This window comes from Xiphophorus hellerii, chromosome 7, assembly GCF_003331165.1.
Source record: "Xiphophorus hellerii strain 12219 chromosome 7, Xiphophorus_hellerii-4.1, whole genome shotgun sequence".
NCBI lineage: Eukaryota > Metazoa > Chordata > Actinopteri > Cyprinodontiformes > Poeciliidae > Xiphophorus > Xiphophorus hellerii.
The window spans coordinates 14,255,503-14,282,419 of record NC_045678.1 but is presented as its reverse complement, the minus strand read 5'-3'; the positions used below and the strand labels follow the sequence as shown (position 1 = coordinate 14,282,419).

Sequence of the window (26,917 nt, the reverse complement as noted above, 5' to 3'; positions counted from 1 at the left end):
TTGTCAAGGATGAAGGATGATAAACACTGTGAACCTCAAGAGCCACCGTAGGGAATATTGCAGCTTTTTCAGGTCATCTGTTGGTTCACAGATATGCAAGTTGTCTAAAGAAAAAAAGTCACAGCTTGAAAGTAATAACAGTCATATTTTACAGCTAATTTAACAATTGCAGCGTGTCTCTGAGCTAAATCATCCAGTAAGTCTTCTTTTTCTTAGTTGATTAAATTTAAGTTTTTAACGTCTGGTTAACAAGTGAAGTAAACAATGTCATAAAAATGTTGCAGTATTTCATGTTGTTGCCCTTACTAGTATGACTTTTGTCCATTTTGTTTTTATATTTTTTTTATTTTTGTGTGCAATACTATATCTATGAGTCTATTAACTTGTTAGGCTTCCCACTGTGGAAACAGTTTGAGTAAACTATCAGATGTTATTAATTTCCACCTGTTTGCACATCATCACTTCACTGGAACTGCTGGAAAACTCCATTTAAAACTGTATCAGCAATAGAAAAAGAATATAACTGGACCCAAAAGTACCCTCAGTGTACTATTAGAACAAGATCAATAAATATCCTGATTATTTTCATCCCATGTTATTTTCAGAAGTTAGAAAAGCTTCATGAAACTTCTGCTGAATTTGTTCTATAGCAGTTAAATCGTAAAATAACGACTAGATAATTTAAAATGTATGACAACTTCATCTCTGGTTCAAATTATTTAACTCAAGTATGCCATGTGATTTTTAAGTAAAAAACATAGAAACACTTTAATTCATTTTTAGCTCACTGGTAAACAAGTTGATTAATGTACAGTGCTAAAAAGAATATCATCAAGCAATGGATAAAAATAGGTCAATAGTGATGTTGGTGACTGATGGACTGGAGATTCGTTCAACCAAAAGAAGTTCTGATTAGGACCTGATTTCTCCTGAGTTCGGCTCTGGATAACGTTAAGACAACAGTCCATCCAAAACGCAGACTTGTGCAGATCAAATCATTTTTTATCTTTCGGAAAAGCCAATGGAATCTTCTCACAAGCAGTATACTTGCTCGCCACATGGGGGCACCGGTGAGCTTGTACAACTGCTTCCTTCGCTTTTGCAAAGTAGCACATGACATCAATCTGCTTTAAATCAAGTGAAAACATTTATGTTTCGAATAAAATCTGACAGCAATCCCGTCTGGATGAAAAGTGGAGGGATAACAAGCTGTATTAACATACCCTGTCTTAAAATGCTAAAACTATCCATAAATATTTTAAATATGTAGAAGATTTCAGAAATGCTACAACCATGTGATGATTGATTATTTAGGCTAAGATGCTGTTCTTTTTAATAAGTAAGGGACTTAGTTTATAAGTCCCTCATTAGACTGACTGAATAATTTTCATTAAATATTTTCCATTAAGTAAACTATTCAATATGTGTAATTGGATAAAAAAAACTTAAATGTATCAGGATCATCTTTTATTAAATAATTTTATTTAAATCTGCACTCACGAATAGCACATTTATCCTTTAAACAGTGTTATTTTTTATTGGGCTAATCATAAATCGTCGTCATAAATCAACAGAATCATGAATTCATTCTCTCTGCCTCCCCCTTTCTCATACACACCCAACACACAACACACACACATTCAAACACTTTATGACATTAGAAATCCACTCTGATTTGCGCTGCCCGCTTGCTCTCTCCGTGCAGGTCTGTTGGCAAAAGCGCAGCATAGCGCCGCGCTCCTTCCCATCGGTGCGCACAGATCTTTCAAATGCCACCAAACAGGATGAATCTTTAGTTGCACATTGGCATGAAAGGACTATGAGAGAAACATGTTATTTTTCCTTTCTTTTCTTTTTTTTGGTAATTACTCGTAACTTAGGTACGTGCGCTGGAGCATGGCACTTAGTTTACCACTTCGGACTCACACAGAATACAGACAGAAGGTACTGAATGTGAACATTCTTATTTGGCAGCTTTAACATATTTCAGGCTACATTAATGCTGATAATTTTGCGGCATGGATCTTGATTTGCGGAATGAGACATTTATAGAGTGTGTCCGAGTGCTTCAGGACTTGATACAGAGCGGAGCGGTGAATGGGAGCTTGGAGACATCAAACATCTCTTGTGGCAACGCTTCCACGCTGCTCACACCACAGCGTGTCAGGCAAGGTAAGAGGCACCAAGATAACCACATGCAATGCAATTAAAAACAATTTGTTCCACAAAAAAGTTCATAATATAAGTCCAACTTAAAAACTGGGTTGCCGTTTATGTTAAAGAAGAGATGCGTTTGCTTTATCCCCCCCAGCTTTATTTCTAAGGAGGGGAATTGATGGGCAGTGGTTGCAGAATACGTGTAAAATCTGTTGTGTTCTAGTTGAAGAGGGATCAAGCAGAATACAGTAAAAATTATACTAATGCTCACAGGGGGGATTAATTTATTTAAAAAGCAGTCACATCTGGACTGTGCCTCATGATCCACCAATCTGTTTTAGATTTTTATCTTTCAGTTTTTCGGAATAACAATTAAATAAAATGTCAATTTTTGATTATTGTAAAGAATAATCATTGGTGTTCAGTATAAAGGGGATCTGATAGGATATAATGAGTCACAAACAGGAGAGTTGCTAGTCATGAAGCTGTAGGGGGGCAAGTTAATCCAGTCCACACCCAGATTTTAATACATAACAAAACCTTTTGCACATGATGCTTATGAATTTGCATTTCAGTGTATTTGATATCATTCAGTTGCATGTGTCTAAGATAAAACAGTTATTAGTTCAATAAAAACCTAATCAAAAGAAGACATTTAAAATAATTTATGACTTCTGTGTATGGACAAGTTCATGTAACATTTATTATTGTTATAGTACATTTTTTAAGCATAACTTGCTTCACAATAAAATTTTATCTGGACAAACTACATAAATTTATAATGTTTTGTGTTTCCCTTATGTTCTATATTTGAGCAGTTTGTTGTGTAATGATAACAGGTTTACATTGAAATTTCAGTGGGAAATTTTACTCAGACACCCAAGAATATTCCCAGAATTAGAGTCTTAGTATTAGTGTTAACTTGTTTTGGATGCGGCTCTTGATGAACTGGTGACCTGTTCATCAAGGGACACCAGTTCATCAAAGGTAAAAGGTATAAGACTGCATAATACCTGCAGTCTTATACCAGTGACCAGTGAGTGTTTAGATAATAGATTAATGGATGTTTTGGTGCACGCTCAGTGAAAAGTAAAATTTGACAGTAAAATCAGCTTTTATTTTTAAGAAGTACAGTCTAGGAGCTGAAAGGGCAACTGCTTTCTACAGGCAGAAATAAAAAATAGAACAAAACTTTTGAAAATACTTGTTATAAAAGTCAGTACTTTACATTTGTAGTTAAATCTGTCTAACGTCAGGCCTCAGTTAAATAGGGTTTTGTCATTGCAAATCTTGGCTGCAGAGAGAATAAGAGCAAAATCTGGGTTGTGCCTTCTGATTCCTCTTGCTATTTCTGGTTTTCCATAGATTAAAAAACATATTTCTAAAATTGAGAAAGCACATCAGATACTGAAAAAATTTACAAGAGCTAATTAATGATTTGATCAACTCCTTAAACATTCGTGCAATTTCTTCTTATTCCTATTTTTACTTCCTAAAAGGAGAGTGACAACACTGATTCCGCATTTTAATCAAGTCTGATACTATATGTGCAAAATAGTCTCTATTGCTGCATGAGTTTTTTCAGATGGAAAGGATCAAGGTCCTCTTCCTTAAAAAAAGCACTTAAATTCACAATAACATATTGAGTCCATATGAATGACAGATATTCTTACTCATAAAGTCCATTGATAAATTCCTGGAGGAGGAGAGGTCAGGGGCCAAAATATGGACCATAAATCTACAGAATGCACCATTTCCATTAAAGAACAAGACCTTAAAGTTACCTTGCAATTAAAGCATTAATTAAGCTTTCACATTTCTAATTTTGTAGCATGTAATGTTTGAACAATAAACTTAAAATCTTTGATCAAATCACTGGGATGCCTTCCACTATCACCTCTGTATTGTCTTGCGGTCTGAATGAATATATACCCCTTTTCACACACAGACACTGTTGGATTGAACCTTTTTCACAGTTGTTACCACATGTACCTTTCAGTGGGAGATTTTCTGTTGAAGATGCCCTCTCACAGCATGAAAGACAAAGACGAGCTTGCAGTGACCCGAGAGGATTGAAGTGCACTAAGTACAATGTGAAGGATATTGCTTTCCAGAATAAAACACATTCAGAAAGGTACATAAGACTTCGATATTGATAGTATAAGCTTAAGTATTATTATATGCTCGAACACAACGCTGATAATCCAGTTGCTTTAATTAGAGTACAGATAGAGGTTCTCTGGAAAAATGTCATAAAACTTTCTGCTCACTTTTCTAAGCTCTGCAGCATCTCTAAAGAATGTCAGGAGTGTAGAGCATATTTAAAAACACAACTAAAGTTCATGCTAATGCAAAATATGATTGTAGGAGATGATATATTGCAATTCTTAAGAATGCAGTTTGTCAAAGCAATCTTATATTACATAAATAGGCATGAAGTGTTAAATAAATCTTACCTGATCTAGTATTTTTTATATCACATACGAAGAATATGTTATTCTCTGATGGAATGTACAGACATGAATTATCTTGAAACAAAAACCATTGTTTTGTTTTATTCTCCTCTTTCTTCTAAGTAACATTTGGTGAAAATTAACAAAAAAAAAAAGTAATTTGGATATGTTTATTCAATTTTAAGCATTTGATTTTATAAAGATTTGCAAATACCACTCTGGGCTTTTGTCTGACAACATGTTTTGAATCCGATATCTGGCCAAGGCCTTAATGAATTCATCCAAATTTAGTGCTATGTACCAATTACTGCGCGTCTCCTGCATCCATCAGCAAAATTAAAGACATTAAGCATTCTGTGTTTATTTCACTGAGCCCCCCAAACTGATCCATCTTCTGCAAGTCAACTTAATTCACCATCTGATTAAAACAAATACCGTAGTCTGCCAATATTTAGTCAATGTCATCATAATTAGTCATGGCACTACTCTCAAAGATGGATCACTCATTTTCTTCTGTCTCTGTCCATCACTTCTTCTCCAATGGTCTGATTGAGTTGTGTCACAGCCAAGCCAGTAGGGCTGCTGATTGGGCATGGAAGTGTCTGCAAAGAGACCTAACTGATGCAGTCAGCTTTAAAAACAAACTAAATGTGAAAAGATGGAGCAAATAACAGCACCCACACAGAACTTGCGCATACCAGACAACTTTCAATTTTTACACAGAAAGGCCTCTCCCATGTGATAACATTACACACTTTCTTTGCAGCTGGTACTACACTGCCTGGCCAAAAAAAAGTCGCCACCTGGATTTAACTAAGCAAATAGGTCCAAGCCTCCTATTGGATAAGTACTGCATAGGAGATTATCTTTCAGCTGGCAACAAGTTATTTAACCCCAGCTGATGCAATGAGTAACTCCTCATTTCTTAAACAACCATGGCAAAAGACACATCCTGTGGTCGTGGAAAAGACGTTAGTCTGTTTAAGAAGGGTCAAATCATTGGCATGCATCAAGCAGAGAAAACATCTAAGGAGATTGCAGAAACTACTAGAATTGGGTAAAGAACTGTCCAACGCATCATTAAAAACTGGAAGGATGGTGGGGAACCATCGTCTTCCAGGAAGAAATGTGGTCGGAAAAAAATCCTGAATGATCGTGATCGGCGATTACTTAAAACGTTTGGTCAAATCAAATCGAAGAAAAACAACAGCAGAACTCAGGAGTATGTTTAATTGTGAATGCAAAAGCATTTCCACACGCACAATGCGAAGGGAACTCAAGGGGTTGGGATTGAACAGCTGTGTAGCCGTAAGAAAACCTCTAATCAGTAAGGCTAACCAGAAAAAAAGGCTTCAGTTTGCTAGGGAGCATAAAGATTGGACTCTGGAGGAATGGAAGAGGGTCATGTGGTCTGATGAGTCCAGATTTACCCTGTTCCAGAGTGATGGGCGCATCAGGGTAAGAAGAGAGGCAGGTGAAGTGATGCACCCATCATGCCTAGTGCCTACTGTACAAGCCTGTGGGGGCAGTGCTATGATCTGGGGTTGCTGCAGTTGGTCAGGTCTAGGTTCAGCAACATTATGTGCCCAAAGAATGAGGTCAGCTGACTACCTGAATATACTGAATGACCAGGTTATTCCATCAATGGATTTTGTCTTCCCAAATGGAACGGGCATATTCCAAGATGACAATGCCAGGATTCATCGGGCTCACATTGTGAAAGAGTGGTTCAGGGAGCATGAGACATCTTTTTCACACATGGATTGGCCACCACAGAGTCCAGACCTTAACCCCATTGAGAATCTTTGGGATGTGCTGGAGAAGGCTTTGCGCAGTGGTCAGACTCTCCCATCATCAATACAAGATCTTGGTGAAAGATTAATGCAACACTGGATGGAAATAAATCTTGTGACACTGCAGAAGCTTATTGAAACAATGCCACAGCGAATGCGGGCTGTAATCAAAGCTAAACGCGGTCCAACAAAATATTAAAGAGTGTGACCATTTTTTGGTGGCGACTTTTTTTTTGGCCAGGCAGTGTATGTAACCAAGGTGTGGTGACAACTTGTAGCATTCCCCTGGTCAGTATGTGCAAGATATATGTGGAGGATTTCTCCTTTATTCGGCAGAGCTCTGTGCTGTGATCCTGCAGGCTGTTTAAACAAAATCAGTGCTTTAAAAACACAGAAATATATCGTGCACCATCCTCAGTATGTTATTATGTACTCCACATTCTCTCTCGATCAATATGTGACTCAGATCAGATAAACATTTGAGGCTTATTCAGTATCTTTGACCGCCTGGCACCCATAAACTGTGCTTATTAAAACACTCCTCTTTTTTCTTTGCTCTGAAAACTCCACCTCTTATATTGTCACATGTGATTCTCTTCCTCCACTCCTCACACCTTTCCATGTCACTCTGCCTGTTGAGGGTTAATGTGTTAACCACATTCCTCCTCTGAAGACAAAAGCCACCAACATGTTGTTTTGTACATTGACCACTGTGACCACAGTCCCTGTGGACTGCGTGTTACAGTCTGTCAGTCAATAGAAAGTGGTTTTGTTCTTTACATCAATCAACTGTTCTGTCCTTCTAATGGCCAAGTGACAAGGCGTAGATGGCATTTACCATTCTGGATTAGCTCCCGACGGTGACATTTACCAACACCTACAGGAGCACTGCCAGGCTTTCTTGAAGTCTTGCATAGCAGATGAAAAAGAGAAATAGACTAAACTTTATACGATTATAACTGGATTATGAACCTCATTATTTATTAATTCAAAGTTTAACTGCACATATTATGAAAACCTTTTTTATGGTGGTTGGCTTTTCAATTGAATCATTAATACCGCTGTCACATTTTTACATCGCTGAATGTCATTTATTTTGCATGAAGATACGTGACTTGGAGTTAACAGTGTTCCAGCTTTGTCTTTAAATACATCGATACTGCAGTGAAAGTTTGTCTCTTTAAAATAGTCTTTTTTGTTGATCTTATATAATAATCTAACTATTTCTAGTTATTTGTTGGTGTACTTTGAGAAGAAATACACACAATTATCTGCAGAGTAAGCCAGCAGGATAGGTTTTTACTAGTTTGGGTTTGTCTTGCTTTCTGTTTTGGTTTCTTTAGGGTAACCTCTAACCCAAATAACAACAGATGGCTTAAATACTGTATGCTGATTGTAATCTATTTTTTACTGTGTACTGAAAATGGTACCCAAATCTTCTCAACATTAAAACAAAGACTTAATTTTGTTAACATTTTTCCTTCAGTATTGCAGCAATAACATGCAAAGAAGGGGAAAAGTTGGGAAGCAGAAGCCATACAAGGCAAACACTTGCAATACTGTTACTGTTTTTGTCCACGCCTTTCTTAAAAACAAGTAATGTTGATGGATTTATCTCATGTTTACACTTTGCTTTCAATGACATGCATGCATTTCTTTAATCACACCTGGGTATATCTTGATGTTACCAGACCATCGTTGAATAAGTGGTGACAAAAGAATATAGGTTACGTTTTGGGGCGGAGAACATTTTCAGGAGTCACAAAAAAAAAACAAAACTAAAAAAACCCTGTTTGAATTTAGTGTCTATGCAGTGCTGTTGGTGAACGTAGAATAAGTGAATTAATAGAAACCAAAATTCACAAAAGAAAAGAAGAAATACAATATTTATAGTAAAATGTATATTTCAGTGGTGACTGTTTATTTTGCAACACACTAGTGAAGTTTTAACTCTACTTGTGCAGTTAAATCAAATACACAACAGGACTGGATGTTTTTTTAACATTTGCATTCATATAAAAAACAGATGCATTGCTTAAGATTTAACCAATACCCATCTGAGTGAAGAGGTGCAGGTAATGAAACCCAATAAAACATAATTACAGCAAATTAACTATGAACTGTTCATAATGCAACTTTGTTTTACTGTCAATTATTAACACAATTTTTCAGATCAAAACCAGATTAGGCTATAAGGTACGGAAAATATTAAAAATGGCTAAACCATTCAACCGAGTCTGTATTGTGTCTCTAATTTAATTGTGCTTCTGACTGTGAAAAGAAGCACTGCATAGTGAAAGAGCCTAAAAAAAGAATGTGAGATTATAAATATAGTTGTGTGTGAAGCCCCTGCTGATATCAAAGTCGTCATAGTGTGACAAAAATCTGAAGAGTGACAATTCCATCAATAATATCATTACATTTTATTTTCTAGTAGGATCATTTAAAAAGTAAAAGTGATGTTTCTTCATACAATTTAACTGGATTAATTGAAATGAGAGCATGAATAATTTTTTTCTAATTACTAGCACTTCAATTTGTCTGATGAACTTCTATTATCAGATAAAGTTATGTGTCATATTAGTATTACTTTTTATATACCTATTTACGAAGTTATATTTAGTCTCCTCAGCATATGTAATTGGAATACTTTTTTAATGGTTTAATTATATAATGGAGAACCATTTCCCATGTTTTAGAACATTCAGTCTCAATATTTTTTCACATATTTTATCTTTTTGTAATATTGACAAATCTGGCAGCCTATAAATGTCTTCCCCATTCGCTCTCCAGATAAAGGATGTGACTGTCATGTTGTCTGCCACAGGTAATGATAAACAACTCAAATCTACTGTTATGGATTTATAAACCAGTCATTTTTTAACGCTTCATAATATTTTGTCTCTGTGCTTTTTCAAACATGTCAGGGCTTTTAGCTGTTGCCAGAATTTTTATTGTCCCTCAGTCATTTTTCTGCTACAAATCATGTCTTTGTTTGCAGTATTGTTTGTGTTACACACTCCATTGTGCTTGACAGAAGGAGTTCAAGTTTGTAAGAATTTTGTTTTTTTGAAAGCTGTATTCTGGCACATCTCAAAAAGAATTCTGAGAATAAAAACAATATTCCACAGAAACACACAAAACTGAAAGAAACTGAATGAAGGCTAAGTCTTGATACATTTAACAACAAACAATAATATTTTTCAAAGTATAATGAAAAATGTTGCTGCTTATGCCTGTCATTCATGACTTCCAGTAAAATGTGGTAATTGTTTATGTTGATAATAAAGCAAATATGTCTTTTATTTATAGCACAATCAAATAACTATGCTGCTTTCAGTTGTTATAAAAATGATGTATATGAAACATGACTTAAGAGAAATTTGACTTTATAAATTGATGCCTTGAAATTGGTCCTGTCTCTTTAAGAATCTCCTGCTCATTTTGACACGCCACCTTCAGTACCTGACACTGTTTACAACCCTTCTTAGGAGTGTTGGACTGAGAAGTAGTTCATATAAAATTGGTTACTGTATAAAGTTCACATTCCCGCGGTCTTAAGAGACAGAGCCATTTGGACCCAATGAGCTTCTTACCCTGTGGGCAGACCGACAGGGTGGCACTGACCCCATCTGCACATTTACAAGCTTTTTTTGTGTGTGTGTGTGTGTGTGAGGGGGGAAGTGGGAGTTCTGGGAACTGACGGTCTGACGGGACCACACTCCCGCTTCCCTGCTGTCCGTCTGTGACACCTGCCATGCTCCTCCTCAGCCACGAAGTGGACTTCTTGTGTGCCCTTTGCATCACTTTAAGTTTGTCACTTACTGGGTTTCTTTGAGTCCGATGGGAGTTTTTCTCTGTCTCGTCCTTCTTAGTTCAAACTTATTCCCAGTGGGATTAGATTGTGCAAGCCACATTCTGTTTCCTTGTTAGGATTTGTGGCTAAACATTTGGCAAGCTCTGTCTTAATTCCCTGCACTGTTACATTTATCAGTGAGGTCTACTAAACCAGAACACCAGAAGTTTTCAGAAGTATTTGCACTCAAAAGTACTTCCACAGTTATTTACTTTATTGACCAGATGCCTGCATTACAGTTCATGCTCTATCCAACAATCTGATTATACAGTATGGTAAATATCTTTACATAGTCCACTCCGGATCAAAATCGTGATGCCTTTACTACAATTATCTTTCTGGTGTCATTACAAGTAACAAGTTTATTTTTTATGGTGTTTGATGGGGATGGGATCCATTCCAGTGCTGTCTTTAAAAAGCTAAATAATTCAGCGATACAGATGTGCAAAACTAAACTGGATCTGTTTACTTTTTCTCAATGGTCCACTGAGATTGCTTCTTTGTCAATTGGTGAAATGTAAATAAACTGAACTGAACTGGACTGAATTATATTAGCCAGTGGGATAATTAGCAAGAAAGGTAAACAATAATGGCTTCACTCTACAACGATGATCACAGGAAAAACTTTGAGGAATTCTGGCCTGAAGGAATGGATAAATATGCTGAGGGAGTTATCATGGAGCACACAGGAGCAGCTAATTGGCTTTGATTAATCAGAAGCCAGTATAACATATTTCATTAGGCTAGAGGAAGAGTGACACTACAGAAACAGACTACCGCGCTCTCTTTCTTTTGCCAATCATGTGTCTGTATATTTTCATTATACACTCACAAATGTAGGCGCACTCTCCAGCGCAGACACACAAAAAGCAAATTAAACATCTTAAGTTGCTACCATTGCTGCTTCCATGGAGTAACCCTGATGTTCTCTCAGCAGCACAGCCACCATATTAGAGCTTCATATTTGCAGGGGAGGTTGTGTGACAGATGGCGAAGCCACATGTCGGTAGATGTGTGTGCATGTGGGGAGGGAGAGAGAGAGCGAGAGATGAAAGAGACAGCAAAAGACTGACTTGCTGACTTTTTTCTGACCGGTCTGTGGCTAAATCCTTTGCTAAGCCTGCAAGTGATACAAAAACAGTTCAGGGTTGGATTTTTGTGATTAATTCACTGAAACTACATACTACATACTTGAGTTAAATGTTGTGATCCATTCATCTGTTTAAAATCTCTTTTTTTTCATAACTGAACATTGTTACGATTTTACTCTTTATGATAAGCAGGCAGATAATAAGTGGAGTTCGGATTATGCTTCCCAGCCAGCTGTGCACAAAGCATGTATGTACTGTATATCTCAGGTGATTACTGTGAACCAAAATACAAAATATGGAATACGGTTCAGTAGAAGCTTAGCTATGCTGGCACAGTTGCTGCTGTAAGTTGTATTTTTAAGGCTTAGGGTCAAAATATCAGTGACATACTACTATTAACTGCTTCGTACTTTAATCTAATAGAAAGCATTGATTAATGATGACCAATTAGACTAAACCTCACAGGAAAAGCTTTGAGGAATTTACCTTATTTAAATTAAAAAGAAAGAAATGCCAACAATTTTACTCCTTTAGATTTGGCTCTAATGAAGTCATTTATTTATAAAGTGTGTATTTATACACACTTTATAATATAGTCAATATATCAATATATCTCAATATATACCTCAATTTTATAAGATTATTCATACTCTAGGACCGTGATTAATCATGATTAATCACTACGTTTAACTTTTCATTTGAAGATTCTCAATTTTGAAACCTTGTTTCAGAAAGGTGTAAAAAAAGTTGTCTTGTTTCAAATATTACTTTAGAAATGTTAACCATGTTAACTCAAATGTCTCATTAGGTGTCATTTATGTGATCAAAAATGTGAACAGCATAGCGAGCAGACCTGTTCTTATGTCTGTCTAAATTTAACAAACCAGTATATTAAAATACAGCCATAGAAAACAAACTATATTCCTGCACTTTAAATAAACATAACAAAGTACTTTTGTGACGTATCTGCTGTCATATTTAACCTACAGTACCTTCTATCAGTCACTTAGATAGACTAACTTGTTGACATTTCTAGCTGTCAGAGCTTTTCTGTACAATGGGGCCTGCTAAAGAAAAAGGTTTTCAAAAGGCACTGTCGAAGCAGGTGTAGCTAAGCACCCCAGAGTATTGTCTGTGGATAATCCTTCGACATCAGACTCTGACTCCGATCCCATGACTAGATGAACCGTCTTTTTCTTCGGTGGCTCTGGCACCATTTCATGTATGGAGGTGTTGGTTCTATGTCTGTCATCTCACTCAGCTTTTTCCACACCTCTAGTGTTTCTTCCCAGGGTCGGTATCTGAGGTTCATAAATCTTGAATCTAAAGCGGTTGCTACCTTTAACCAGTCCAAAGTTCTCTTTCCATTTGTTGAGATCCTTTGTAAATTCAGTCCTGAAGCTGTGTTAGCTGCTTCAACATCTGACACCTGTTGTGAAGATGGCAGAGTGCAGATAGCACAGAAGAGCAAGACACAAACTTTTCTCCACCTAGGGGTTCTGTGATGTACCTACATTGCAGACACACAAAACACACCATCGTTAAACTCCTGAATGCAGTTAATAATAAACTTGCAACTGATACTACTTTATGACCATAGACCTTGAATATGTCCATATTGCAGAACAAATGTATACACATTTCAATTTAGATTAAACATTACAAAAATGGAGAAGAAAAAAGAAACTTGCTTTACTTTGCAAAAGTAAGACAAGATGAGATGAGATGCATTTTTCAAAAACAAAACCCTGCCCCTCCATTTTCATCATGAGTTCAATCAGACCTTTTTTCCGTCATAATATTTGATGAAGTCCTGGATTGGCACTGTGGTAACAGAGTCATTAGTGTAAATGCGAAGCAGTGGTGGAGAGCTAACATGTCTTTGTGCATCGCCACAAGTAGCTGCCATCACAGGGGAGTAGGTGTTATCATCGCTGACCAGCTGCTGCCTGTCAGTGAGAAAGGATTGCAACCAGCGAATAAAATATGGATTAATCCCCAACCAATGTCTTTTACAGAACAAAGTCCGCCAGTCTTGTATTAAATGCAGATGAAAAGTCCTTTACGATATACAAACCGTATGGTTTAAAAAGTGGATGAGGGTGGAAATTGTGCTTTTCGTTTTCTGCAAATAGAAGTTTATTGAAAACTTAGCCTGCATTGAAGGATACTGCATATTTTTATGCAAATAACCTCACCAGACTATACCCATTGAAGATCACTGCGCCCTTGGAGAGAGCTTTTGGATCAAACATCAGGTGTTTTTGGTTGCACGAGTACCCTTCATAGAAACGGTAACAAATTTAATGTGATGATAGCAATATATTTTGGTTTGGAATTTGAGAAGGCTGCATATTTTAGCAAATGTAATTAACCTGGTTTCATTGTGGAAATGTTGAAATTGTAGTCCAGTGTGTGTTTGCACATGCTGCTACCTGTGCATCTGTGAAGATTGCAGCTTATGTGTGTGGTGTCCTGCTGCTGTGGTGCACACTGGGACCTCTAATCCCCCTGGATACAGACACGGTGGGTAACCTTTAAAAAGCGTGTTGTGGCCAAGCAAGCTTCGAACTGAAGGCAAAAGCAAATAATGTAGACTTTAGAGGATATGATACAATGATACTGCATCATGCTTCAGATTGAATTTTTGTATTTTACATTATTTGTATTCAAGGGAGAAGCTACTTTAGTGGCCGTCTTTGAAAACACCAAATAAACTAAATATTTGTCCAAAACCGCATTAGGTAAAAGTAAAAATAAATAAATAAATAAATAAATAAATAAATAAAAGTCTAGAAAAGCAAATGGATTTTTAACACTTTAGCTAAACGGTCTTGTGAATTAATTAAAACCATGAAATAATCACTTTTCCATTTATCAAAGTGAGTACAGCCACAATTCCTATTCTTTTAGATGTGAAGAAAAGATCAATAAATTAAATGCAATGCCACAAATATAGAGTTAATAATGATTATACTCTGTACTCTAAAAGCTAAGGAGAGTATAATGAAACAACCTAAGGAAACAACCTGACTGCATCAAGCCTTCAGCTCGATTTATCAGAACAGCAGCGCAATGGAGAAGTAGCGTCCGGGAGATACATAAACATGGAGTTATAAAGTGGATAAAGGCACAAACAAGACAGAAACAACAAAACCAAAGAAACAAAAAACCCAATTAACGATATCAGCAATGAGACACAAAACTCAACAAATTCAAATGGACAAACTATTCTATATATAAGGGTTTGTTCATTTGTATTGGCGATCTGATGATGCTAATTTATCAGTACAAAAGTACTTTCTGGGAATAATAACCTTTTCACACGTATTAAACATATTTTCTATTTGTCCTGCGACAGACTGGCAACCTGTCCAGGGTGAACCCTGCCTCTCGCCCGGAACGTTAGCTGGAGATAGGCACCAGCACCTCCCGATCCCACTAGGGACAAGGGGGTTAGAAAATGGATGGATGGATTATTATTTGTCCAAATTCTGTATTATTATTGTTTTTTATTGATCTGATGTAATACTACAAATAAAAATAAAAGTAAATAATAATACTATTGAGTAAATGTTTTGATTAGTTGTAAGTGGAAAATTATCAGAATTTACAGAAATACAAACTTGAAAACAAATGTCTGTGATAATAAGCTTCATAATGTGTTTCTCTTAGTAAATTAAGTTACTAATATTCTAATTCAATATGACCATATATATATAGAAAGTGGAGAGAGATGATCAGAACAATACTTAATGACCCTATGGTGTAATAACTACAGAGACAAATCATAGTCATAAGAGCCAGTCATATAATTTGTCTTTTTTATTTATGAAGTGTTGAGCCTAATCTTGAAGATAGACGCAGTGTCTGCCGCTAAGTCCAAAACCTGGAGCCGCTCACCCAGAGTGGAGCCTGAATGTTGAAAGGTCGATGCTTCATTCTACTTTTTAAAAATTTGTGAAACCACAAATAAACCCCAAGCCTGGGAGCAAAGTGCTTGCTTGGGTAAAAGTGAAACTACAACATCTTCAAGATGTGATTGAGCACAGGGCTTAATGTTACAAGAAGGATTTTATATTTAATTATTGAGAAACCAATAAAAGAAAACTATTACTGGGGAAATACGATCTCCTCTGTTATAGTCCCCGCTAGATTTCATGATCCAGAATTTTTCAAAAGCATCAGTGAGTTGTGTTTTAATGATACATTCAATGATACATTCACTGCTGCTATGGTCATAATATGCTAGTTTATAAATATAGGTGAATATCATTTCTGATTAGGAGTAATATCGCAGCCACCACTGCAATCAAAAGCTCTCCTTTACAAAGACTTAGCAGGATAATTAATATGGTCTGTTCATTAACACCCACTCAAGGAAACAGAAACAATAAGCTGTGGAGTTGCACACACACAACTCTTGACACCAGGTTGTTCGATAAAACAAATTGAATTTCAACATGTAAAATATAAGATATATCATTTTCATTCAGATCTGGACTCTTTAATATCCCGTGTTCTTCTTATGCAGAGGAGGACCACACACTCCGGATCCTGCTCTACTCGCTCATCTTCTTCTTAAGTGTTTCTGGCAACCTGCTGATCATCGTGGTGCTCACATTCAATAAGAACATGCGCACTATCACCAACACCTTCCTGCTGTCACTCGCCATGAGCGACCTGATGATGGCCATATTCTGCATGCCTTTCAACTTGATCCCCAGCATTCTCAAGGACTTTGTCTTTGGAGCTCCGATGTGCAAGATAGTGACCTACCTTATGGGTGAGTAACAAGGAGCTTGAGGGTAAAGGGGAAGTTCAACTGGACCATTGGCATCAAGGAGAGTACGGACAGGAGTCTAAATTATGTTAAGCTGTTCTCTTAAAACAATTCAAACTCACACACCCTCATTCTTTCTCCAAAATTACACACAGGTGAATATTTTTTACTAATTAGGTCACTTTTGAAGGCTATTGGTTGCATTTTATTTATGGAGATCAGAGTAATGGGTGCTCAGATATTTCTTTGTAAAACAAACTTTGAAAAATGTGTCTTATCATTCACTATGCAGTTACATTCCTGTACTGAGGTATACATGTGGTAAGGCCTGGATTAATTCTTTATTTTTCAATAGCAAAGCAATATGTCCTTTACTTGTTATGAGCAAAATCTTCACCTTGTAACCTTCCATTCATATCTGAATCATTTTTACTTGAATGTGCTTTGAAAAGTCATTTATATCAGATCTCACTGAATTTTAAAGACTGCCTGACTGTGGCACAATACCTTGGGATGAGCACTTGCAGATGGAAGGTCATTTGCCTCCTAACAGAGGTTAAAAGTGACTTGACCATAAGCTATTTTTATCAAGATTATGCATGAGTCACCATGTTTGGAATAATGCTCAAAGAAAAATTTTCAAACTCCAAATAGCTGCAATATTTTCAATGTGATTCTTCTTTTCCAGCAGTAAAGAGAGGAGGCTGGAAGATAAGTCACAAATTCACTCTAAGTTATCAATGTACTCCTTGTATCTACAAATAAATTACTCTTAGTTCAATGCGAGTAAGAGTAAGTACTTCTACTCTTACTTTGTTTTAACATTATAATGGCAAGAACTTTTTTGGTGAGCCAGTCCTAAGTGGGTATTCAATGAAATCTAATTGATCACTGGTTCTTTTTGGTGTCAAAATACAATAAAAAAGTTAACATTACATTTATTAAGCATGTGAAATATCTAAAGCTAAACGATATAACTACTGTTGTTCAAAATGTGAATTTGCTTCCTTTATAGCTACCTTTTTATCCCTTGAATACATTTTGTTGAGGAAGCTTAATAACATGTGTTGCAGATCAGCTTTAGACACTCAATGCCTATGTAGTCCCAAGTAATGGCAACTGAACGTTTTTATTTCTTGAAGATTTCTTGGTACGAGGTGAACTGTCCTCACGACCTTACTTGTCTTCACACAAGTGAAGTCCAATTGCCTTTTGCTTAAGCACTTTTGATTGTCACATTTTGGATGACTGAGAATCTACACTAGAATAATGCATTGTTACTACCTAAATACTTTAAACTTTTCCCTGTAAATAGAATAAATCTGAATTTGTGGACTTTCACATTACTCTGTAAATAGAAAACTTAAAAAATGTCTCCCAAAACCTTACTGACCACTGCTAGGAGAGCATTCTGTTACTGGGGCAGAAGCCGTGCCAGGTTTGAGTGTCATGATTATGACTATGATGTAGTTTGTAGCTCTGACCAACGTCAACCACTCAATATGTATGCTCTGTTCCAGCAGTCCCAATGTGTTGGCATTAAATCTGTCATAGAAATGTTGCAGCTGGTAATGAAACATTGTTGCAGCAGTAGAAGTATGTTTATTAATCACAATAACTTTACTTGCCACAGCTAAGCATTTAAACTTCACCTGGCTATAAAATGGACAAAGACCAACATCAATAATCCCACCCAATCCACTTCCTGATCACAATTTCTTTATAGTAATGTAGAAAATAAGACACTGTCTTCCATCTTGACAATCCAAACATGTAGCTATAAAGTTAACGGTGAAAAGAACTGCTGATGCTTTTACAGGGAACTGAAAACTGGCTTGGGTTGACCAAGTGGCCAAGGTAGACTAATTTTTAAAGTTTTATTTTTATCCTAAATTTGGACCCACTGCCTACTAGAAAAGTAAAATTTTATAAAACTAATTTGAGATGAACTAAAAACAAAGAACGGCCTACCTAAAATATCTTTAAATAATGTCCATTGATATCCAGAATTAGAAAGGTAGAAATTTCCATTGTAAGTGTCATGTTTTTTCATGTGGTAGTTGACATGTAGAGCTGTTTCAAGGTCTTGGAATATGAGAAAGACATCTTTTCTCAATTTTTGCACGAAACAAAACGTGTAATTTTTTACTTTGAAAATCTGCTTTAGAGTTAATTGAAACCACTTTGGAATAAGGAAAAGAAAACTTCCCCTGTCTAATTTAGTAACAGTCCTTTTTTATACAAGATAATTACTCTTTCAAAACTATAAGGAATCCGATACAATATTGCCATTAGCAGCGACTGACTTGCTTCTAGCAGAAAATGAATAGAGAACAAAACCATCTACAGACATTGTAGCCCATCATTGTCTTGCTACAATAAAACTCCAGATAGATGCAGCTCCTGTAATCAGGAAGGTAACACGTTTCCTGACCTGACGTCAATCAAATTACAAAAGGGGTCGATCCCTATTGAGTGGCTGCACATCCACTGACTATTTTCATCACCTTTTCCAATTGTGGGAGGTTCATTGATATATATTTTCTGTAGTTTTCATTTGGAGTTCCTAAGTGGTAATTTTCCAGTAGTCAAAGTGTGTAATGAGGTTTTTTTTTTCTTTACTGCTACAGTATTCTTATTGTCTCTAATTATATTCCCATATAGACTGGATGGGCAAACATTTGAGCTGGTCAGATTCTTTTATTTTATTGGAAAGCCCAAAATGTAAAAGGCTATTAGGATTGTCACTTTGCATGAAGAATTTATTTGACATTTGAGTAATGTGCTGGAGTTGCAAATGAGCAATGAGTGATCTCACTGTCTATGCATCTGAGGAGGAGACTGCTGGGAACTAAGTTACCTATGCATGAAGATGATTCTTAGTGTGAGTACAATTGACGCTGTTCTACTCTAATTACAGAGGATATTTTTATGAAGAGAAACACAGTGCCCATAAAAAGTAAAACAATTAAAACATCCCCTTTGTTTTACCCTTTTTATTAATCTTACAAATCAATCATGGTTAACAAAATTGGGCTTTTTTGACAAAAGAAAAGTCAAAGTAAAAACTAATTTCTACAAAAATGACAAATAAAAAAATGTAACATAAAATAAGTGGTTGCATAAATATTCACCGCCTTAAAGTCAGTATTTAGTAGATGCACCTTTGACTGAAAACACAGCATGGAGTATGTGTTGATACGTCTCAAATGGAAATAAATGTTCTTTGAAGCTGTTACAGATTATCCTGCAGGATATCCCTGTATTTGTTGCATTCATTTTGCTCTTTGCAAGCCTTTTCCGAACTCCACAGCATAATGCTGCCACCACCACGCTTCACAGTTGGGATGGCGTGTTTTTTTGTGATGTACAGTGTTTGGTATCTTCCAAACATGACGTCTTATCAAATAGCCAAAATGTTCCATTTTGATCTCATCAGTCCAAAGAATTTGATAGAAATATTCTTCAACAATGATTTTCTTGTTGCCATTCTCAAATAAAACTTTGACTGGTGAAGAACCAGAACAAGACTTATTGTATGCAGAGTCTCGCCCGTCTCAGCTGCTGCAGCTTATAACTCCTTCAGTGTATTCATAGGTGATTTCTCTCTCTAGTTTCCTTCTTGCACGGTCACTCAGTTTCCAAAGACAGCCTGGTCTCATGGCGTCTGAAAGCTAACAGTTTCATTTTATGAGTGTCAAAGTAAACAAGGCCAAATACAAATGCACAGCTAATTTTTCAGATTTTTATAATTAGAAAGTATTAAACTGTGTGATAATTTGTGTTAGTCTGCCAGAAATCCCCATTAAAAGACATTAAGAGTCGGTTTGTCATAAATACTTTTGCAAAACACAACAAAATAAGTAGAAAGGAAAAGAAAGGCAAAACAAAATGAAGGTTTGCTTTTGTTGTAAACCATCATTTGGAGATTTAAACAACAAGAAGCACCTCTGAGTCTTCTTTCTACCCACCATCTTCTCATCCTCTACGTATAAAGCTTATATTGTCACAGAGGACATGGATAAGGGAGGTAAAGAGTAATTTCCTGTCTTGTCCTTTTAGGGGGTAGATGAACGATCATATCGCTGGCAAAGAGTCACATGATTTCCTTCACCATGACATTGCCCAATTTATTTACCTCAACACTGTGTTCTTCTCCACATGTCGGCTGCACAAGCCTGGTTGTAGTTTCAGATATTATTTTAACATTAATCATATTTTCTTCCCTATTCTGAGTCGCAGTAATTTTATTCTATTAAAATGAGAAGATATCTGTTAATGTGGTAAGATGAATATTTTCTCAGCCCTTCAGATGACCTGCTTTGTTCTCCTGCAGGCACATCAGTGAGCATCTCCACATTTAACCTAGTTGCCATAGCCCTTGAGCGCTACAGTGCCATCTGCAAGCCTCTGAAGTCACGGGCGTGGCAGACCCAGTCCCATGCCTACCGTGTGATTGCTGTTACATGGGTGCTGGCCTTCGTCATCATGATCCCCTACCCGATCATCAGTCACCTCAGGCCATTTAAGCGTCCTGACAACACCACAGCACACCAATGTCGCCACAAGTGGCCTGTCGCAACGGCAGAGCAGACCTGGTGAGTGTTTCGTTCTAAATTGTTTTAATTTGGTAGGTTCTTGTAGAGATGATAGCCAACTGGGAAAATCTGCAACTTTGTGAAGATTCAACTTGTTTAGCAACTTTTATATTTACATGACACGATTCTGTTAACAACACGTACGAAAACATGCTGGTGATAATAGAACTTCAGTCCAGACGTCAATTAGCTCTGGGTTGATTATTTATGAATGTGAATAATCAATTAAAATCCAAGGCTTGTAAAAAAAAAAGTGAAACAAAATTAATTTATTGGCTTTCAATCTAATTATGGTAAAACAATACCAATTATTTCAGAAAGAAATAAACCATATGAGAAGTAAAATTAAAATGTACCTGATTATGTTCCTATTCATAAGTTCACCCATGGTTATTTTTATAGTAATTTAAACTGGAAATACTTTTTTCTAGATGTCTTTATGATCTACTCCAACTGACCATCTCCAGTAATTTGTTTTGAGATAGAGCAAAAGGGACCACAATAAGTGCTTCTAACTCTATTTACAGTGCTACACGTTTTGTTGATCTTTTATTGAACCCATTTTAAATTGTTCAGAGACAAATCAATAAGAAAGGAGGACATAAGTAAACAACGTCAAAATTAGAGAGTAATTACAGCACACTTGCATGCAGGTGCATGCAGATGGAGGTTTTGGCGTTCTGCTGTGTTTATAATACTCCTGGAGTAATGAGATGTAATTAGAAATTATGCATGCCTTGGATCACTTCGCTAAAACCAACTAACTCTGAATTATCCAGAACTTTGCGTCCTATTGTAGCCCTTGTGAGACAAAACAACGGCAGATAAGTTTCTGAAAGTCTTAATTGTTCAAATTAATTTTAAACTTTTACTGAATCAGTAGTGGCAGAAATTCATGGGGTTACAAAAAAAAAAAAAAGTGTGCTCTTCGTTTCAGCTATGAAAGTCTGACATCTTTTTGTTGCCGATTTCTGGAGATAACAAGTTAACCTTGAGAAAACTCACAATCTTGAGAAAACCATAAGAGAAAAAATATATGCAGGAGACATCTGCTTTTGGCTTTATTAGACTAGGGATAAATGAGTAAAAATAAAAAAGATTTATATTATTTTCTCTGTTTACAACTAGATTATCCACTTTGTAAATCACTTAGAAGTACCAGATATGAGTTTCATAGTTACTCGATTTATTTATGTGATTCCAAGGATTCTTGTTGAGACCAAGGACAAAAAAATATCACAATCAATAATATCACTTAAATAATATTGACTTTTTTGGCTCTTTAGCTGTAGGAGCTATGTACAAGGCTTTACCAGTGTGAACAAGTGGGAACACACTTGAAAGCAATTTTGGTATGTCAGTCTAAAGAGCAACTGCAAGACAGCTAGTTTTTGTTACAGGCTGAAGAGTTTTAATTTATTTCTGATGGAAATGAGCACACACATCTGTCTTTATTCACTCTTAGTTGTTTGTCAACTTTTCCAAATGTATCCCTTGTAGGTATGTTCTTCTTCTGCTTGTGCTGTTCGCGATTCCAGGAGTGGTGATGATTGTTGCCTACGGACTGATCTCCAGGAAGCTTTATCAAGGCATCCGATCCGAGACCGCCCTCAACAAAGAATCTACTGGTAATACCATTTACTATTTACCACACTGATTTCATTGATGCCTTCTTTTTGGTACAGTGACTGCAGACAATTCTAGGTGAGAATTTGTGCCTGTTTTTCAAATGTGCTGAACATACAAGTAAAAACAGCACCTGCAATCTGGTCACAGGTTTGGTAAATCACATTGGGGGTGGTAAGTCATTACATTTTTAAATCCTCCTGCCAGAATTTTAGGTTTTCTGATAATCAGAAAACCTTTTTAGGGTATTCATGATGGCAGTTATTTATTTATTCTCTCCTCACTTTGCTGACGCAATCCTGCTTCTGTGTTATTTGTAGATCGAATTTGCACATACTATCAAGCTTGCATTTGCTTTTGAAAGCACAAACCTTTAGAATAATGAAAAAATGAAATAAATAAACCAAATTATTATTTTTTTAGTTAAGATAATTAGAACTACTGTTGCAAGTATAGTTCTCCTAAAGTTAAAACTTGTTGTGGCAATCAGTTATTGAATTATTTTTATTCACAAAGGTTTCAAATTATAGATTTGACACTGCAAGCTTTTTACACTGTGCACAGTCCAGCGGGATTGCACTGACCTCGGGTGTGTTATTCTGAGGTTTTTCTGTGTGGTTTCAAGAATTGACATTCTGACAGGACACTTCCAAGCTGTCTGCGCTCCAACTGAGCATTGTGCTAAGACCGCAGGAGTGTTAATATTATATTTGAACGGATGTGTTGTGTTAAGCTAATACAGTCTTCAAACAGGTTTGTCCGATTGTAAAATGGTGCTTTGTAAGTTAAATATGTGATTTGTTGTTTTAATAGAGTTTAGTTTCTGTATATTGTTTTTTTTTTATAATTTATGACTTTTTAAACATAAAACCATGTTTTTTAAGTATATAATTCTGTCTTATTTCAGATTAGTTGACCCAAAATATATTTTGGCAATAGAATAATTTTGTGTATTTCACCTGCACTATTACCCACTGACCCCTTTTGGGACGATATAGTGCAATGTTTCATTCGTTTCCATTGGTTATATTAGTAATTATGAATCATTTTTAATAATGTCAAAAACAGTTCATCTTTGTGCTAAATATAGTTCTAACTTTTTACAAACAAACAAGTATTTCTGGTAATAATAGCCAGAGGGGAGAGTTCTGGGTACTGCTGGGTTATGGAGTTCAATTTCCTGTAAAACTGTGGGTTTGGACATTGAAATCTATTTGTATTCTGTTTTCTTCTACAAAACATATTACAGACAAATAAGAAGGAAACGGGAACAGTACAATGTAGTAATTGGAAAAACATTAATCTACGTTCCAGTCGAACCATCTTTTGTTAGTAAATTGTAACCTTGTGGCACTCCAAATGTTATTGTTGGGCTTTTCTCTTTGTTGAAGAAAAATTATTACTAAATATTACTGATGAATTTCAAAATCCTCTTATGAGTGATTACTGCATTTCAGCAGAAAATGCAAGTTTCTTTTTGTTCCATTAGGCTGAGCAGTTGGTTTTCAAAGAACCATGACTCATTCATAATAAACCATACAAATAGGTGCATGTGTCTCCACAGGGATCAATCAGCCAGCTAGAGGGAAAAGGGACAATTATAATTACCAGTTCAAGGCATTCTTAACCCAGTGGAAGAAAACATTTGTTTTACAATGAAACAAAAACAGGCATTGCTTAATTTTGAAAACATTTTTTTAAGTAAATTATATTTTGCTGCTGCACTATTAAGGACAGTTTGGTCCTTAGGGTCAAACCACAAAATTATATAATCTAATATATATAATCTTGTGAACTCAAAATACATTATGTCTCAAATGCTTTATTCTAACTTAACCAAAGTCTTTATCTGCCTTTTTGTATACAAAATAAGTAATATTAGATGTTGATATTGAGCCTTTTTTCCTCTATATTTGTCATAAGATTATTTGTATTACGTATGTTATGTTTAATTTTCTCAAGTGCACAAATACTTTCTGTGGAATATGATCAACATTAAGTTTGTAGTCTGAATTAGACATTTCCTTCAGAGATTTAAGGTACTACGCACTTCGGTCAAGCTTAAAATAAACTTATAGATAATTTGAATAAACACAACTAAATTTGACATAAATTGATGGATATTAAAAACCATTCTTCCTCTCCATCTTGTAATAGTTAAAAACATTTCCTGTAAAAACTATGTAGCTTATATTTTTGTATATTTCTCAGGATTTACACCTTTTATAACCCCCCTAGGTCTTAGCACGGTGCTCAAGAGGAGTGTTGAGGAGTGTAGTAAAGGGCTCTTCCTCGTAGAGCAAAACCATTATGTTTAATAAAAGTAAAATTTCTTCTGCTTGTTAGTCTATCAAATTCAAAACATGGCAGTTTACTACATTTAACAATCATACAAATACGTAAACTTTTTACACTGCTGTCCTTCTGCAGATGTGAAGAATGGACTTACTTCCTGTGGGTCTAATAATCCTGAAGATGAAGATGGTTGCTATGTTTGTGTGCGCCCAAGCTCAATGGAGATGAACCCCATGTCTGCATCAACCCAATCCATGAAGATACACAGACCCCGCAGCAACACATCGGGAGCCAATCTGGAGGCCAAGAAGCGAGTCATACGTATGCTAGTGGTCATCGTTGTTTTGTTCTTTCTCTGCTGGATGCCTCTCTACTGTGTTAACACCTGGCGGGCTTTTGATAACGTCACCGCCGAACGTGCCCTCTCTGGGACGCCCATTGCATTCATCCATTTGCTGAGCTACACCTCTGCTTGTGTCAACCCAATTATCTACTGCTTCATGAACATGCGCTTCCGCAAGGCCCTGCTCGGCACTTTCTCTTGCTGCTTTGCGCCTTGCTGTCAGCATTGCCGCCGCTGTAGGCCACGTGACAACGAGGAGGACGGTTTGGCAGCCGGGGCGTCCATGTCCAGGTTCAGTTACACCATAGTTAGTACCATGGGAACCTGCTGAAGACGGTTTCTACAGCAACACAATACCCATATCCTTTGTTTTTAGACCAGTGCTATGCTCATAGGTGCAATGATAGAACATATGAAATGAAACGCAATCATGCAGTGTGAATACCTTTATAGAGCTATAAAAAAAGCACAAAAATGCAGTACGTAGTTATTTCTTGTCAGAGTGGCTGAAGGCAAATTCTTGGCTTAAATCTTTACAGTGGAGGATGTGGGTTTATATAGCTGTGGTTTAAACTCAAGAAAAGGAGTAACAAACTATAATATATATGGCAGAGGAAGGCTGTATTAGTTACATGTCATTATGTAGCTACAGAAGGAGGTCAACCTTCTTAAAAACTGTGTTTTATATTCTGCTGTCAGAGTAAAATTGAATGTGTTAATGATGGTATTTTAATTGCCTTGTGGCGTAAGTGCCTGCTCATGAAAAACAATGCTGCTTTCGTTTTGTGTCGATCTGCCTCATTTATTACTGGCATCATAGTAGCAGGCAAATGGAAAGTTTAAGGGTTTAGATGTGGAGTTGAACTGAAAAAAAAAATACTTCAAGTTATAAAATGTGCTTATTAGAACTGATGAAGTAGGTTGAATGTTCAAAAACATGCAGAGCAATGTTGGCCACTTGGAAATATTATATAAACTTTATGTTGTACAGTTCTTCTGTGAAAATATGTTAGGAATAGAAACTTTTTATCTCTTTTATTATTTTGTTGTTGCTACGATGTAAGAAAAACTATATAACCCAATCTGTGCCACATATTCTGTTTCTATAGAATGTGTCTTGTGTAGAAACATTAGTATTTCAATGAACATATTAAATGAAAGAGCATAATTTAACTGGCCCTTTTTCATTTCTGATGTATCGTGTATTATAAAAAAATATATATAATAATTTTGGTTTTCATGGTGGAACTTGGACAAAAAAAGGAAAATTTAGATGGAAAAATCCACTATAGCTTTGAAGGTGATATTTCAGATTTTTGGAAGCAAGATTCTGTGAAGTTCTTATCAGATTCTCATAAAGTGACTTCTTAGAAAAGTAAAGATAGAGATGTGAAAGTTAAGTCGACATCTCTTTTTGGCAAGTTTCAACACTTGGTAACATTTCAAGCTGAAAAATCTTAATATTTGTGTAATACAAGTCACTATGAGTACTTTTATAAGATACAGTGGTTGCCTCTGTCACTGTTGTCTTAATAATCTCTGTGTTGTTATGTTAATAGTATGTAGTAGATAAACTTTTCTGATCTGGAAAAATATACCACTTGTCCTCAATTTCAAAAGTTCCAATACCAGGTATGCAAAAAAGATGGGTAGAAAAATACCAAAATTGACCAATACTCGTCTGAAGTCAGAGATAAAGGTCCTCCATGAAGCCTGATCATCTTAGAGAAAAAAACAGACCTGCTATAGAACATGCAGTCATAAATAAAGCCAAAGGAAAAGTAGAAACCTCTGTTTTAAATTGAGTCATAGGGATTTTTGAGGATAGGACATTCTGAATACAACAAAGACTTCATTTCAGAGCTTTGTTAAATTGGCTAGATTTCTTCCCTTCTTTGAACTTAGTCTTACAGATAGAACCT

The 26,917-nt window shown here is 36.1% G+C and overlaps 1 protein-coding gene across 1 annotated transcript; it reads left to right on the top strand.

Annotated features, from left to right (window-relative positions):
- The first annotated feature begins 1,684 nt into the window (after positions 1-1,684).
- cckbrb (cholecystokinin B receptor b) lies at positions 1,685-26,168 on the top strand. The gene is made up of 5 exons (XM_032566697.1): positions 1,685-2,172; positions 15,885-16,136; positions 20,470-20,731; positions 22,232-22,359; positions 24,788-26,168. The coding sequence occupies exons 1-5, from the start codon at positions 2,019-2,021 to the stop codon at positions 25,324-25,326; spliced, it is 1,335 nt and encodes a 444-aa protein (XP_032422588.1). The 5' UTR covers positions 1,685-2,018; the 3' UTR covers positions 25,327-26,168.
- Positions 26,169-26,917: the final 749 nt, after the last annotated feature.